Below are 17,423 nucleotides of genomic sequence, written 5' to 3'. Positions count from 1 at the left end.
ATCTACAACTAGGTACTGGGGGGCTTTGGGGAGAAAAAGGAAAAATAAAATCTCTAAAATATTTGATTTGGAAGTCCAAAATTTATTTTTGCAAAAAGGAGTATAGGCAAGATTTAGCAAAGCTTCAAGAAATTGTTCCAGAGAAAAAACAAAAAAACCAGTTCATTTTCTAAGACTAGTATAACAATAGATTGAAACTAGATAAGGATAGTACAAGAAGAGATCAAAACCAAGAATACAGTGAACATGGATGTCAAAATTCCAAATAAAATATTGGCAAACTGAATCTTGTAATTTATTCATTACATAAATGACCTAATATGTTTTACCCAGGAATGCAAGGAAGAATTGTTCAACATTAGAAAATCAACTAATGTCACATACTATACTAATAGATTAAAGGAAAAAAATACATATGGTCAATTAATTAGATGCCCAGAAACATCAGATAAAATTCAACATTCACTCAGGCTTAAAAAAAACAAAAGAAACTTCCTGACAAGGAATAGGACAGGAACTTCCTTAATACGATTAAACAATCTGCCACAGTCCTACAGTTTCCTAATCATACAGAACTTAATGGTGTAAGTTCACACGTTCCTGTTAAAATCAAACAAGACATCATGCTCATGTGGCCCTGGCCAATGAAAACAGAAGAGAGAGAGGAAGAGAAGGAAAGAAAAAGGGAGGGAAGGAAGGAAGGAAAAGAAACGAGAGGCATAAGGATTGGAAAGGGAGAGGCAAAATATTTATTTGCAGATACATGACAGTCTATGTAGAAAATCCAAAAAAAAAACCATCAGAACAAACATGAAAATGCAGCAGTTTCTGGATAGGCGATCAGTATACAAAACTCAACAGCAATAAACTCTCACATAGTCATCACTCATAGCCACTTCTGCTTCCCCTATCCTCTTATCCTTTTCTCCTTTCACACTATCTCTGAAGTAAATCCCAGACAACATACCATTTTATTTATAAATATGTCAGTAAAAAGCCTCTAAAAAACAAGGACTCTTTAAAACATAGGTACAAAACCATTTCCATACCTAAAAAAGTTAATGATTCTTTCTTTTGTTCTTTTTATAGTTTAATTTTTTTTAATTTTTAATTTTTTTTTTTTTGAGGAAGATTAGCCCTGAGCTAACTGCTGCCAATCCTCCTCTTTTTGCTGAGGAAGACTGGCCCTGAGCTAACATCCGTGCCCATCTTCCTCTACTTTCTATGTGGGATGCCTACCACAGCGTGGCGTGCCAAGCATGGCGTGCCAAGCGGTGCCATGTCCGCACCCAGGATCCAAACCAGCAAACCCCGGGCCGCCAAAGCGGAACATGCGAACTTAACCACTGCGCCACCAGGCCAGCCCTAATGATTCTTTAATATCATTAATCATGTTCAAATTTCCAACAATCTCATAAATGTTATACATCTTTTTTTAGCAGTTTATTTTTGAACGATCTCAATAAAGTCCAAACATTGAATTTGGTTAACAAAAAAAAAAAAAAACTCAACAGCACTCCTACATAACTACCATTAACCAAAGAGAAAATGTAACATAAAAAGATCCATTCAGGGGCTGGCCCAGTGGTGCAGGGGTTAAGTTTGCACACTCTGCTTCAGTGGCCTGGGGTTTGCCGGTTTGGATCCCAGGTGCAGACATGGCACCACCTGGCAAGCCATGCTGTGGTAGACGTCCCACACATGACATGGAGGAAGATGGGCACAGATATTGGCCCAGGGCCAGTCTTCCTCAGCAAAAAGAGGAGGATTGGCGGCAGATGTTAGCTCAGGGCTAATCTTCCTCAAAAAGAAAAGATCCATTCCGGCGCCAGCCCAGAGGTGTAGCGGTTAAGTTCGTGCACTTCACTTTGGGGGCCTGAGGTTTGCGAGTTCAGATACTGGACACAGACCTACACACTGCTCGTCAAGCTATGATGTGGTGGCATCCCACATCCAAAAAATAAAAGACGACTGGCACAGATGTTAGTTCAAGGACAATCTTCCTCAAATAAAAAGAGAAAGACTAGCAACGGATGTTAGCTCAGGGCCAATCTTCTCATACACACACAAAAAAAGTCTCTGAAAGATCCATTCAGGGACTGGCCCCATGGCCAAGTGGTTAAAGTTCCACGTGCTGTGCTTTAACAGCCCAGGTTCATGGGTTCAGATCTTGGCATCGATGTACTCCACTCATCAGCCATGCTGTGGAGGCATCCCACATCCAAAAAGTACAGGCAGATTGGCACAGATGTTAGCTCCAGGGCTAACCTTCCTCAAGGAAAACAAAAAAAGAAACAAACAAAAAAAACAATGATTGGCAACAGATGTTAGTTCAGGGAGAATCTTCCTCACCAAAAGAAAAAATCCATCCAGGGGCCAGCCCCAGTGGCGTAGTGGTTAAGTTCAGCACACTCTACTTGGGGGGCCTGGGTTCAGTTCTGGTGCAGACCTACACCACTCATCTGTCAGAGGCCATGCTGTGGTGGCAGCTCACATACAAAAAGAGGAAGATTGGCAACAGATGTTGGCTCAGGGCAAATCTTCCTCAGCAAAAAAAGAAAAAAAAAATCCATTCACAGAAGCAACAAAAACTAGAAGGTACTTAGGAATAAATCTAATAGATGATATGCAAATCTTTATGGAGGTTATAAAACATTACTGAAGTTCATAAAGAAAAATGTGAATAATACAAAGACATAATATTTTCATAGATGGAAACTCTTATCATAAAGATGTCAGGGGCCAATTAACAAAAATCGACAAACCCTTAGCCAGACTCACCAAGAAAAGAAGAGAGAAATCTCAAATAAATAAAATTAGGAATGAGAGAGGAGAAATCACAACAGATACCAAAGAAAAACAAGGGATCATAAGAGAATACTATGAAAAACTATATGCCAACAAATTGAACAACCTAGAAGAAATGGACAAATTCCTGGACTCTTACAACCTCCCCAAACTGAACCAGGAAGAAATGGAGAATCTGAATAGGCCAATCACAAGTAAAGAAATAGAAACAGTAATCAAAAACCTCCCCAAAAATAAGAGTCCAGGACCAAACGGCTTCTCTGGAAAATTCTACCAAACATTCAAAGAAGATTTAATACCTATCCTTCTCAAACTATTCCAGAAAATTGAGGAAGATGGAGTATTCCCTAACACTCTATGTTCCCTATGAAGTTCCCTATGAAGCCAACATCACTCTGATCCCCAAACCTGACAAGGACAACACAAAGAAGGAGAACTACAGGCCGCTATCACTGATGAACATAGATGCAAAAATCCTCAACAAAATTCTGGCAAACCGAATACAGCAATACATCAAAAAGATTATACACCATGATCAAGTGGGATCTATACCAGGGACAGAGGGATGGTTCAACATCCGCAAGTCAATCAACGTGTTTCACTACATTAACAAAATGAGAAACAAAAACCACATGATCATCTCAATAGATGCAGAGAAAGCATTTGACAAGATCCAACAACCATTTATGATAAAAACCCTCAATAAAATGGGTATAGAAGGAAAGTACCTCAACATAATAAAGGCCATATATGACAAACCCACAGCCAACATCATACTCAACGGACAAAAACTGAAAGCCATCCCTCTGAGGACAGGAACAAGACAAGGGTGCCCACTTTCACCACTCCTATTCAACATAGTACTGGAGGTGTTGGCCAGAGCAATTCGGCAGGAAAAAGAAATAAAAGGAATCCAAATAGGCAATGAAGAAGTAAAACTCTCACTGTTTGCAGATGACGTGATCTTATATATATAAAAAACCCCAAAGAATCCATAGGAAAACTATTAGAAACAATCAACAGCTACAGCAAAGTTGCAGGGTATAAAATCAACATACATAAATCAGTAGCATTTCTATACACTAACAATGAACCAACAGAAAAAGAACTCAAGAACTCAATCCCATTCACAATCGCAACGAAAAGAATAAAATACCTTGGGATAAATTTAACCAAGGAAGTGAAAGATTTATACAATGAAAACTACAAGACTTTCTTGAAAGAAATTGACGACGACATAAAGAGATGGAAAGACATTCCATGCACATGGATTGGAAGAATAAACATAGTTAAAATGTCCATACTACCTAAAGCAATCTATAGATTCAACGCCATCCCAATCAGAATCCCAAGGACATTCTTTACAGAAATTGAACAAAGAATCCGAAAATTCATATGGGGCAGCAAAAGACCGTGAACTGCTAAAGCAATCCTGAGTAAGAAAAACAAAGCCGGAGGCATCACAATCCCCGACTTCAAAACATACTACAAAGCTACAGTGATCAAAACAGCATGGTACTGGTACAAAAACAGGTGCACAGATCAATGGAACAGAATTGAAAGCCCAGAGATAAAACCACACATCTATGGACAGCTAATCTTTGACAAAGGAGCTGAGGGCCTACAATGGAGAAAAGAAAGTCTCTTCAACAAATGGTGCTGGGAAAACTGGACAGCCACATGTAAAAGAATGCAAATCAACCATTCTTTTACACCATTCACAAAAATAAACTCAAAATGGATCAAAGACCTAAAGATTAGGCCTGAAACAATAAGTCTTCTAGAAGAGAATATAGGCAGTACACTCTTTGACATCAGTTTCAAAAGAATCTTTTCGACACTATAACTCCTCAGATGAGGGAAACGATAGAAAGAATAAACAAATGGGACTTCATCAGACTAAAGAGTTTCTTCAATGCCAGGGAAAACAGGATTGAAACAAAAAGCCCACTAACTGGGAAAAAATATTTACAAGCTACTTATCCGACAAAGGATTAATCTCCATAATATACAAAGAACTCACACAGCTTAACAACAAAAAAACAAACAACCCAATCAAAAAATGGGCAGAGGACAGGAAGAGACACTTCTCCAAAGAAGATATAAGGATGGCCAATAGACGACACATGACAAGATGCTCATCATCACTAACCATCAGGGAAATGCAAATCAAAACTACACTAAGATATCACCTTACACCCATTAGATTGGCAAAAATATCCAAAACCAAGAGTGACAAATGTTGGAGAGGTTGTAGAGAAAAAGGAACCCTCATACACTGTTGGTGGGAATGCAAACTAGTGTAGCCACTATGGAAAACAGTATGGAGATTTCTCAAAAAGTTAAAAATAGAAATACCCTATGACCCAGCCATCCCACCACTGGGTATCTATCCTAAGAACCTGAAATCAGCAATCCCAAGAGTCCCATGCACCCCTATGTTCATCGCAGCATTATTTACAATAGCCAAGACATGGAACCAACCTAAATGCCCAGAAACTGATGACTGGATAAAGAAGATATGGTATATATACACAACGGAATACTACTCAGCCATAAAAAAGGACAAAATCGTCCCATTCGCAACAACATGGATGGACCTTGAGGGTATTATGTTAAGCAAAACAAGCCAGACAGAGAAAGACGAACTTTATATGACTCTGCTTATAGGTGGAAGTTAACATATAGACAAGGAGAATCGATCAGTGGTTACCAGGGAAAAGGGGGGGTGGGGGGAGGGCACAAAGGGTGAAGTAGTATACCCAAAACATTACTAACAATAATGTACAACTGAAATCTCACAAGGCTGTAATCTATCATAATCTTAATAAAAAAAAAAAGATGTCAGGGGCCAGCCCTGTGGCCGAGTGGTTAAGTTTCCACGCTCCGCTTCAGTGGCCCAGGGTTTCACCAGTTTGAATCCTGGGCGCAGACACGGCACTGCTCATCAAGCCATGCTGCGGCAGGCATCCCACATGCCACAACTAGAAGGAACCACAACTAAAAATATACAACTATGTACAGGGGAGCCTTTGGGGAGAAAAAGGAAAAATAAAACCTTAAAAAAAAAAGAAAATAGATGTCAATTCCCCCCAAAGTAATTACAAATTCAATACGATTTATCTCAAAACTCTAACAGCATTTTTCAAGAAACCCGACAGATATAAAAATTCACATTAAAGAGTAAACATCTAAGAATACAACAAATAAAATAAAACACAAAAGGGTGAAAGCTGTCTTAAAAGATATTAAGACATTTTAAAGCAACATCAATTAGATAATGTGTTATTAGCACAAGAGTAAACATAAATTAATGGAACAGAATAAAGAGCTCAGAACAGACCCAGTTTACGGGACTTGATACATAGAAGTGGTATTGTAGATCAATGGGGAAAGGAAGTTTCTGGCAACTGGTTATTCACATGGTGAATAAAACCAGTAATTAGATACCAAATGCATCTCATAGGTAGATTAAAGACCTAAATGTGAAAAACGAAACTTTAAAACTTCTAGAAGAACTTAAGAGAATATTTTTTAAACTAACTGATAGGGAAGAATTTCAAATACCAGTCACAAAAAGCAAAAATTGTAGAGTTTGATCATTTTGCTTAAATTTAAAACTTTAAACTTACATGCCATGAGAGACACCATAAACAAGGTGACAAACATAATATTGTATGTCAACTACACTTCAGAAAAAAAAAAAGAAACAAGTCAAAAAGACAAGCTACAGACTAGAGTAGACAATTTCTGCAACACAAATTGACAAAGAATTGGAATCCGTAATAAATTATTAAAACATTTATAAATCACTAAGAAAAGACAAACAATCCAAAAGGAAAATAGTCAAGAGCAAGTCACAAAACACACATATTAAAAGATGCTCAACCTCAGTAGAAATAAGAAAAACAGAATAAAACAATAACATTTCATAATCAACAGACTGGCAAAACCAGGAAGTCTGTCAAAGGCACAGGTTGGTAACGATGTGGAAAAAGGAAGTTTTATGTAGTACTGGTCAGAGGGTAATTTAGTAGAACCATTTTGGAGAGCAAATGGCAATTTCTAGTAAAACTGAAAACGTGAATATCAGATTACTTAACAAATTCACTGGAGTAGGGCTTAGCAAACTACAGTTCGTGATCCATTAGTAGATTATCAAATCAAATTAACACTTCTTGACCAACATTTTTGTATATTAAGGAAACATACACACAATACAGAAGAAAAACATCAGAGCACAATGCATGTATTCAGGTTAAGAAGTATTCCATAAAATTTTTGCTTCAGTTAAATTCACATGTGTATTTGGGCAGTACCACACTGGATATAGATAAGCTGTGGTCAAAAAAGTTTGAAAGCCACTGCCCAAAAACTATTCTCATACATGTGCAGGAAGAGGCATTTACAGAGATGTTTACAGTAGCACTGTGCATAAAGTGAAAAACTGGAATCCAAATGTCCATCAGTAGGAGACTGGATAAACAAAATATGGTATGTTCATACAATGGAACTCTAGACAGAAGTTAGGATGAATATCTTATATATCAATATGGGTAAATCACAAAAACATGAGATGCAGAAATGAGCAATATGATACCACTCCTATGAGTTTTTTTAAAACACCCAAAATGATTCTATTATTTATGGATACATATACATAGTAAGAATGTAAAAACATGGACAGAAAGGATACAACCAATTTCAGGATGCTGGCAGCCTCTACGGAAGAGGGAGGGGAACTGAATTGGGAAGGGTATAAAAGGTACTTTCATTATATCAGAAATGTTTTATGTCTTTTATTTTTAAAATATAAATAAAACCAACATGTTAATATTTATTAATTCTGAGTGATAAGTACACCTATTATTTTACGGTTAGCTGCACTTTTTCACTTTTTCTGCATTTTATTTTTTTTCCAAATCTAAAAAGAATTCCTACCCTTGACTAAGCTACCTGAAAAAATACTGAAAAACCAAACAAGGAAATAATTATAGATAACACAAACAGCCTAAAAACAACTAGGTGTTCAAAGCTAATTCTAACATCAAACCTTGCAGCCCCAAAAGGCAACAGAGATATTTTCTGCCTCAGCCACTTCCCTGCTTCTCTTGCCCTGTCTTCTCTTCCTATACCCTAGGAACTGGTCAGCCTGTCTATTTTGAGATAACCTACCAAAAGGGCTACACTCTTCCTTGTAAAATTCAGAAAGATTTGAGTTCTGAAACTCCTACCTTCACCTTGAGCATTAACAAATGACCAAATTCTGGGATGTCCTCAAAAACGAACTCTATTTTATGGTTTATAAGGTCTTTTCTGGCATATTCTATTATTTGATTCTCAGAAAAACTCTGAGGTCAATATTACTAGCTATCCACATTTATAGGTGAAGCCGATGCTTAAGGCAGCTAATTAACAGCCAGAGGTCACAAGTCAATGACTAAGTTGGGACTACAACCCTTCAGCTTCCGAATCTAATGATGACTAAATTTCAACCACACAACAACACACCCAGAAAACAGGAGGGACTGTTCACAACACGAGCTGTTCCAATCTAACTCCTTTTCTTCATTCTTCCATCCCTGATGTTTCTCTCCTCTCTTCTTCCAGAGAGGCAGCAAAGAGCAAGAGCTGCCACTATTAACTCCTCCCTTCCCTGCAGCCACGTACGCTGCTTCTTCCCATAACTCCTTCAGATGAACAGGCAGAAAGAGAAAATGAACAAGAACAGGGGGCCACAGGATGGCCCCCTTGACACAGGGATCCCTGCACCAAAGAGAAAGGATATTCCCATGGCTCTAGACTTGTCTCCTTCCACCTTCCAAGAGTCAGGGAGCAGGAAAACGTTACAGAAAAGCCCAGGCTACCCCTCGTTATCAGTTCTGTCAAAAGTCCTTTACTGAAGGAATTTAATTAACAGAAAAATGTAAAAGTACCAGTTTTTTAATCGGTCCCGGGCTTCCAACTGGGCTCCCACTTCAAAGCTGATTCCTCGTCTGTTAGGTGGATGCTTTGTCATTTTCAGTCATCAATTGGGCTGCCTTTATTCTCCTGAAAAAGCCAATTAAATATTTATGAAACTTAGGCAAAGTCTGCCCAGAGTGTAGCATCACTCACTACACATAAAAGACAAACAGGCATTATTCAAAACACAAAGCCCCAGGAAACCCTATCAGCGCCCTCTTTCACTCCTGCCCTCATCCTAACACAGGTGTGCCCTCCAGTGGTTCCTCCTCCTCTATGATGCAGCATCCTGCAGTCTCTGAAACTGTGAGGGGACCCTCCTTCAACACCGCTTACCAAGGACTCATCTATAAGGGGCACCCCTCAGAACTCCAAAAAACAATTGCTCTCAGGGTTAAATTCAATCATTTGCTAATGAATTCAACAAATATCTGCTGAGAGGCTATTTCAGAAAACAGTCAAGACCAAAAGAGACACAGTTCCTGCCCTCATGAAGCCTCTAGTCTACTGAGGGAAGACAAAAATGTAGCCAGTAAACAAATAAGTGAAGTAACTGCAAGCTGTAACTACCACGAATTTAAGCACTACAAAGGAAGCAAACAAAAGCTATGACACTGATCTCTGGCCCTACTTTTAGAAGGCTAGGCAAGAAAGATTTATATCCTCTTTGATCTATTTCTATTTTCCACCTCTTCTTGAGTCCATTCTGACAATTCATATTTTCCCAAGAAATTCTTTTATTAAACCTTTGGGTATTGGGATTGGTGGTCATTTTCTATATTAGTAAAATTTATCTTTAGGGGCTAGTGGTAGTTCTGGTGGAGATGTAGCCTCTTGGGGCACTTGAGCAGGCCACCTCCACACAGCAGGCTACCCCTGACTAAATTCTCTCCCACTAAACTTTGGATCTCAACAGCCTACACTGCCTAAGTAATGCCAGAGCACTGCCAGGGCAACGGCTGCCTCATACCAGGAGCACAACCTTTGCAATGGATGAATGCAGAAAAATCCCTCATATCTGATATGTAACACCATTACATCTTAGGAGGAATTTGCTTGCAATATATTATACGGAAAGGCAGAATGCAAAATTACACCACTTTGAGTTCACATTAAAACTCACATGCATTTAAAAAAAAAAAATCAAGAAAAGAACAGGCTGTGGGTGATTGTTCTTTCCTCTTAAACAATTTCCTAAATTTATAAAAGTTTTTCACAACAAAAATTTTCCATAAGGAAAAAAATATATAATGTGAAGGATGAGCTATCCATTAAATAACCATTCCGAAGGGCTGATACTGGGGAACACACAGCAAATCAAAGTAAGGTAGGAATGGCTGACAGTAGCAATTATGGAAGCTGAAACCTATTAACTGAAAAGCTATGTTAGCAGGAGTGCTCCAACTATATGGACCCTAGGGAAGGGTGAGAGGTTTGACTGGCTTTACCTAACACTCTCCAGGAAAATGAGATATCAAATCAGTAGAAAAGTCTTCATTTTGGCTTGCCTAAAATACTGGGCCAAATTATGGATCTGTTTATCTCTGACATCATGCATACTAGTTAACATTCAGATTAACAGTTTGGCCTCTCAGATTATATAAAAAGGTGACGCCAAACAAGAAGAAAAGCAGAGCGGCCTTGAGCACTCACTCAGCAGCTGTTACTTGTCAGCCTCTGCAGGGAGACAGCTCTTTTATACAGGTCCCGTAAAGAAACATAATGGGGTTAAATGTTTGGCCTTGAATCCTCAGCTCCACCCCTGATTAGCTGAATGAATTTGGGTAAATTACTTAACCTCTCTGAATTTGTTTCCTCTTCAGAAAATGAGGATGGTGATAATAGTACAGTCATGTACCCTTAATGCCAGGGACACATTCAGAGGATTTCGTCATCATATAAACATCATAGAGTGTATTTACCCAAAACTAGATGGTATAGCCAACTACACACCTAGGCTCTGTGGTACTAATCTTATGGGACCACTTTTGTATGTGCGGTCTGTCATCTGCCCTTGATCTCAAAGTTGAAAAGTGATTATTCGGTGCATGACTGTACCTATCCAGGCAGAGGGTATGAGGATGAAATGAGATAATCCCTTTGAGGAGCACAGGATTGGTACAGAGTAAGGACTATATAGGTAGTGGCTATTAATACTCTATTATCACAAATGAGGAGGCTAGGCTTAAACTAATTTAGCTTAAGGTTCAAGTGCTAAGTGACAGGCCCCAAAACAAAAGCCCAGGTCTGCTTGATTTCTGGCTTTTTTTTTTTAATATTTTCTTTTTCCTTTTTCTCCCCAAAGCCCCCTGGTACATAGTTGTATATTTTTAGTTGTGGGTCCTTCTAGTTGTGGCATGTGGGATGCCGCCTCAGCATGGCCTGATGAGAGGTGCCATGTCTGTGCCCAGGATTCGAACCGGCAAAACCGTGGCCCGAGGAAGTGGAGTGAGCATACTTAACCACTTGGCCACAGGGCAGGCCCCTGCTTGATTTCTGAATTCTTTCTTTTACCACCCAACCTCCCACCGAGGTACCCTAGGAGGACTTCCATGAAAATACATGAGTGTGGGAGCAAAGCAGTGAATGAATGAAGATGAGCAAATTATTCCCAATGGCTCAAGAAAACCAGTTCCTCTTGAGGGTGAATTGTCAGGTCTTCCTTACACAAACTAAAATCTGTTTTATTTTAACTCTGACCCACTTGTTTGAAGTTTCACTCTCTGGTATCACACAGAACAAGACTAAAGACTAATCTGGGGGCTGGCCAGATGGTGCAGCAGTTAAGTTCACACATTCTACTTCGGCGGCCCAGGGTGCACCGGTTTGGATCCCAGGTATGGACATGGCACCGCTTGGCAAGCCATGCTATGGCAGGCCTCCCACATATAAAGTGGAGGAAGATGGGCATGGATGTTAGCTCAGGGCCACTCTTCCTCAGCAAAAAGAGAATTGGCAGCAGATGTTAGCTCAGGGCTAATCTTCCTCAAAAAAACAAAAAGACTAATCTGGCTTTCATGTCGCATCCTCAATCTTTCCTCCACTCCTCTGGGGTGGCAGTTTGTTTTAAATTTCACATTAATTCATTCAACAAACTACTAGTGAGTACTATCAGTAAAACATTGTACCAGAAATTAGGAATAAGAAATCCAACTCAGTCCCCCACTCCAGTCTACCCAGGAAGACAAACAGAGACACTGAGACAAGATGAACCAGCTCTAACAAAGGCCAAGGGGAGGGACACCAGGAAAATCATCTGCAAGTCTGAATTTAATTTGACAACATCTACTAACAAATAAAAAAGATTTCAAGGGGCCGGCCCCGTGGCAAAGCGGTTAAGTTCACACACTCCACTTCGGCAGCCTGGGGTTTCGCCAGTTCAGAGGCCAGGCGCGGACATGGCACCGCTCATCAGCCCATGCTAAGGTGGCATCCCACATAGCACAACCAGAGGCACTCACAACTACAATATACAACTATATACTGGGGAGCTTTGGGGAGAAGAATAGAAAATTTAAAAATTAAAAAAATTTCAAGACAGGGGCTGGCCCTGTGGCCTAGTGGTTAAATTCGGCACACTCTGCTTCAGTGGCCCAGGTTCAGTTCCTAGGAGTGGACCTACACCACTCGGCGGCAGCCAAGCTGTGGCAGCGACCCACATACAAAATAGAAGAGGACTGGCAGAGATATTCACTCAGGGTGAATCTTTCTCAGCAAAGAAAAAAAAAAGTTCAAGCCAGAAGAAGGAATCAAAAAAAAAAAGATTACATAAGAAGTACATTTTTACTTCTCACATTTAGTTTTAAACACAAATTTTTCTCAAGATGCGAGATTCTGCAGCTTTTAACTTATCCATTCTTCAGGGCCTTAGCTTTTTCTTCCACAAATCTCCAGCTTCCAGAATAAGAGGAAAAGGGAATATGTTCAATAAGGACACCAAAGAAAATTAAGAGAACAAAATCTGACGCAATCTGTATTTACATAGGATTCCATTTTAAACACCTTGGCAGGACTTCAAATTACTCCTTTACATTCAAATTTCCCTACAATGGGAGCTCACTGCTACACAGGAGACAGACGGCCTAGTTTATTTCCTTAAACACAGTACTTGTAGTCAATGCCCCCATATCAATGATAATGAAAGCTTGAAATGTACACTGTGTAATGCAGTTTAAAGGGCACTTTCACAAACTGGGAGAAAATAAATGCAACACATACGACAAAGAGCTCACTTCCTTTATTAACAAAGAGTGCATGCAAACCGAGAACAAAAAGTCATACCAAGTCACTTAAAAATGGGCAAAGCGTAAGAACTGGCAGATTACCGGGGGGTGGTAATTCAAGGGTCTAAGAAGCATGTGATATTATATCCACATGACCTCACCCTAAATTAAAAGAAATGCAAATCAAAGTAACACTCTTTCCTTTTTGAGATAGGCAAAAAGTTTAAAGGTAGGATACCCAGCATTTGCAGGGATGAGGAGAAAAGAGCATGCCTATACAGCTGGTAGAAGCATAAACTGGAAAAGCTTTTCTAGAGACAACTTGGCACTATTTACAAAAATGCACATGCTTGCAACCCAGCAGTCCCACTACCAGTAACTTATCCTACAGATATCCTCCAAAGTCTGTCAAATTACCTGTTTCCCCAAAAGTGCCAAATCACTTGTAAGGATGATCAATATAGCTTTGCAATTTCTGCAGCTAAAACGTCTGTTAAAAGAGGCCTAATTAAACGAACTATGGTTCACCTATACACCAGAATGTTGTATAGCTATTAAAAGGAATAATGGCAATCTGTAGATGCTGATATGGAGCCATCTGCAAGATACGTTGTCAAGTAAAAAAGGCATGGTGTAACCAATGTGATCTTAATAAAATAATTAATAAATAAATAAATAAAGTCACGGTATAGAGGCATGTGTATGTATGGTATTATCCTTTCAATATAAACAGAGAGACAAATATAAACAGATCTACTATAGCATACTCATAAAATTATTTCTTGGAAAGAACTAAGAAAACTGTTTTAAGTGATTCCTTTAATGAGAGGAATAGAGCAAGAAAATTTAACTTTTCATCTTCATCTTGTTAGAATTTTCTAACTTTAAGAATGTACTTTTTAAAAAAAAATTTCAGCAGGGATTATTTAGTTGGTAAGATTGTAATTTTGGATTACTTCTTTATATTTCTTCATAGTTCTTTAAAATGTTATTTAAATATACGAAAGTCCTTTCATTCTTATACTATTTTACTGGATCTTCACAACTACCAAGAAATGCAGTTAGGACTAAATGTGATGTTCCCATGGTACAGAGAGGAAACTGAGGTGCAGAGGGGCCAGCAGCTTTCAAGGTCCCCAAAGGCAGGAAACATCCCTCTTATTATCCCAGAGGCAGACAAACCACTTCTCAAAGGCCCTTCCTCTTTCCCTACCAAAGTCGTTGCTATGTTTATATTCATGCCTTTAGATATAAACATAATTTGAATACAGGAAGATTAAGCAATTGGATCCTTTACAGATGTCATGTCAAAATCATCACACCATTATATAACAAGCAGAAATATTTAATTTTTCAGAAAGGACAAAACCTAAGACTGGCCCAGCTGGGCGGAAACTGGAACACTTGAACCGCTCCCTGAGGCCCTAACCATGACCATCTTTTTATACCTCAATCTGGAAGCAAGGAACAAGCTATAGAACTGCTTATAGGGGCCAGCCCCATGGCCAAGTGATTAAGTTCTCGCGCTCCGCTTCAGCGGCCCGGGGTTTCACCGGTTCGGATCCTGGGCGCGGACATAGCACCGCTTGTCAGGCCATGCTGAGGCAGTGTCCCATATGCCACAACTAGAAGGACCCACAACAAAAATATATAACTATGTGCCAGGGGGATTTAGGGAGAAAAAGCAGAAAAAAAAAACAAAAATGCTTATACACTTGGACTCAGTAATTTCAATCTGAAGAATACAGCCCAGGATAAAAATAAATTGTTTGGGGGCCGGCCCAGTGACACAGTGGTTAAGTTCGCACGTTCTGCTTCGGTGGCCTGGGGTTCACCGGTTCAGATCCCAGGTGCAGATCTATGCACCACTTGGCAAGCCATGCTGTAGCAGGCGTCCCACATAAAAAGTGGAGGAAGGAGGGCACGGATGTTAGCTCAGGGCCAGTCTTCTTCAGCAAAAAGAGGAGGATTGGGGGCAGATGCTAGCTCAGGGCTAATCTTCCTCAAAAAAAATAAATAAATAAAATAAAAATAAATTGTTTGTGAAAACAAGAAAAAAACAATAGCTCTTTACATACGATTCTGGGGAAACTAGATATAGTTCACATGTTTAAGAATAAGAGAGTAAGGGCCAGCCCCATGGCCAAGTGGTTAAGTTCCCACGCTCCACTTTGGCGGCCCTGGGTTTCGCCAGTCAGGATCCTGGAGGCGGACATGGCACCGCTCATCAAGCCATGCTAAGGTGGCATCCCACATGCCACAACTAGAAGGACCCACAACTAAAAATACACAACTATGTACTGGGGGGCTTTGGGGAGAAAAAGGAAAAATAAAATCTTTAAAAATAAAAAGAGGAAGAGAGTACTTAAATAAAAGCTAACATAGTAGGACTATAGTGTAGTCCATTAGGGAAAGCTCCATTAGAGAAAAGAATGATTGACATTCAACAGATGCCTAATAAATTAAAGAATGCTACTAAGCTACTAAAATGACAAGGATGTGAACTAACCTTACAAAAGGAGAGTAGATAAAAAATACTCTTAGGCAGACTAACAAGACTTACATAAAAACACTTATAATGATAATAATAGCAGCTAACTCTACACATATGAAGTCACGTAATCCTTACAACAACCACAGAGGTACGTGATTTATTAATACTCATAAAGATGAGAAAACAGGAAGAAACTTAGGGACACCCTAGGACACCTATACAGTAAGGGGCTAAGGCAGGATTTGAATCTAGGCCCTGCGGCTCCAGAGTCTTAACCACTATCACATGTTTGTTTAAGAGCTGCATCTTTTGAGTTCTCTTTAACTCATCAAATGAGGATTAATGGCCCCTATCTTGGTGGCCATAAGGATTAGGTGAGAAAAGATTTGCAAAGCCCCCGTTTGTCTAGCACAAAGTAGGTACTCAAAAAATGGCAGCAGAATTTTCTGAATTCATAATACATTTACAGTTAATGTTGTACTGACAAGGACCCTGGGTTTTATTTTGGGAGAGGTCAAAGAGTACTGTAGTCATAGTAACTGAAGGTCCGGCCCTCAGCAAACCTACTGTGCTCCAGGAGAAGGGACTGAAGCTTAAAGTAATAAAGAATTAAAGTGATAGATGGGTATGGAACAAGACCTTTCAACAAGTCGGCGCTGAGACAGGGTTAGGAGAAAATAAACTCTGGACACTCAAGGAAAGAATGTCAATCACCAGAGACTACAGAACAGGCTTTGGGATAACCGAATAGTGCTTACCACCAGGCTTGCATTCAACCTCCATTAAAGGCTGATGGTGCCTTTTCAACTCAGTGCAACCCCCTTTTAATTGAGGGTCACTTCAAGTGAAAGACCAGCTTAATCTTATGCCTCCTTCATTCAATAAGTATTTGAGTGCCTGCGACATGCCAGGTGCTGGAGATAGATACTGGGAGGACAAGACAACCCCAACCATGTTCTCTAGTGGGGGAAAGCGGGCAATAAACAAGATAAACACATACACAAAGAAGATAATTTCTGGCAGGATAAGTACTGTGTGGAAAAACTCAACAAAGTAATGTGAACCAGTGACATGAGAGGACCACTTTAGATAAAGGCTGTTAGAAAGGACTCTGAGGAGCTGAGGTCTGAGCAGAGATCTAAATGACAAGAAGAAAACCATGTGAAGATCTAGGGGAAGAGAATTCTAGGCAGAAGGAAAGCCCTAGAGGAGGGTGCCTCAGGCGGGAATGAGCTCCCCATCCCCCATTGCTCTGAGTCTAGGAAGTGGAGACTCTCCTCTCCCTGTAGCTCACGCTGCTTTCCCAGAAAAGCATAAACAACATCAGCAGGTCCAGTGACACCTAGGTCTCACGGGAGCAAGCTTCCAAGGGGACTCTGCCAAAGTTCTGTCTTGGAGGAAGGCCAAGGAGTACTTAGGGATGAGAGCACAGATAGGTTTTAGACTTAGATTCTAGCCAATCCTGGCTCCACTCATTTTTGGTGGAGCGAAAATCAAAAAAAATCACTGAGCCTCCCTGTGTTTGCCCATCTATAAAATGGGATTAATAAGCCCTACCTCCTGGCATTGTTGTGAGGAATAAATGAGTTAATGAATGTCAAGTACTTAGCACAGTAATCACTAAATATTCAGCATCGGTGATAAAATGGTTGTGTAATAGTAGTAGCACTAGCAAAAAGGACATCAAATAGTATCCAATATACTAAAGAATATAAAGAGCACATCTTTAGTCCTAGGGAAGCGATAAATTGGTTCAAGTAGGGGCAAGAGCCCCTCCATCACCATCCTCAAATTTCCTCAAGGACACAGAAGGAAGACTGGGTCTAAAGGAAAGACCATTTCCATTCCTTCAGGCCCTTTCTCAGGTCATGCTAAAAAGGACTGAATTAGCCTCTTTTACTTGAGGGGATAAGGAAGGAGGGAAGGAAGGGTGG

At 39.8% G+C, this 17,423-nt stretch overlaps 1 protein-coding gene across 3 annotated transcripts in view; it reads right to left on the bottom strand.

Annotated features, from left to right (window-relative positions):
* Nucleotides 1-17,423, bottom strand: part of PHF20 (PHD finger protein 20) — a 143,943-nt gene that overhangs the window by 115,751 nt on the left and 10,769 nt on the right. For all 3 annotated transcript variants that reach the window (XM_044747851.2, XM_070485837.1, XM_044747852.2), the window contains one exon: nt 8,745-8,859. In XM_044747851.2, the coding sequence (XP_044603786.1) occupies nt 8,745-8,827 (83 nt within the window). In that variant the 5' untranslated portion in view covers nt 8,828-8,859. The remainder of the gene's footprint in view (nt 1-8,744; nt 8,860-17,423) is intronic.

This window comes from Equus asinus, chromosome 15 (genome assembly GCF_041296235.1).
Source record: "Equus asinus isolate D_3611 breed Donkey chromosome 15, EquAss-T2T_v2, whole genome shotgun sequence".
NCBI classification, from domain to species: domain Eukaryota; kingdom Metazoa; phylum Chordata; class Mammalia; order Perissodactyla; family Equidae; genus Equus; species Equus asinus.
Note: the sequence above shows the minus strand (reverse complement) of the source record. Positions and strands in the feature narration are given on the sequence as shown.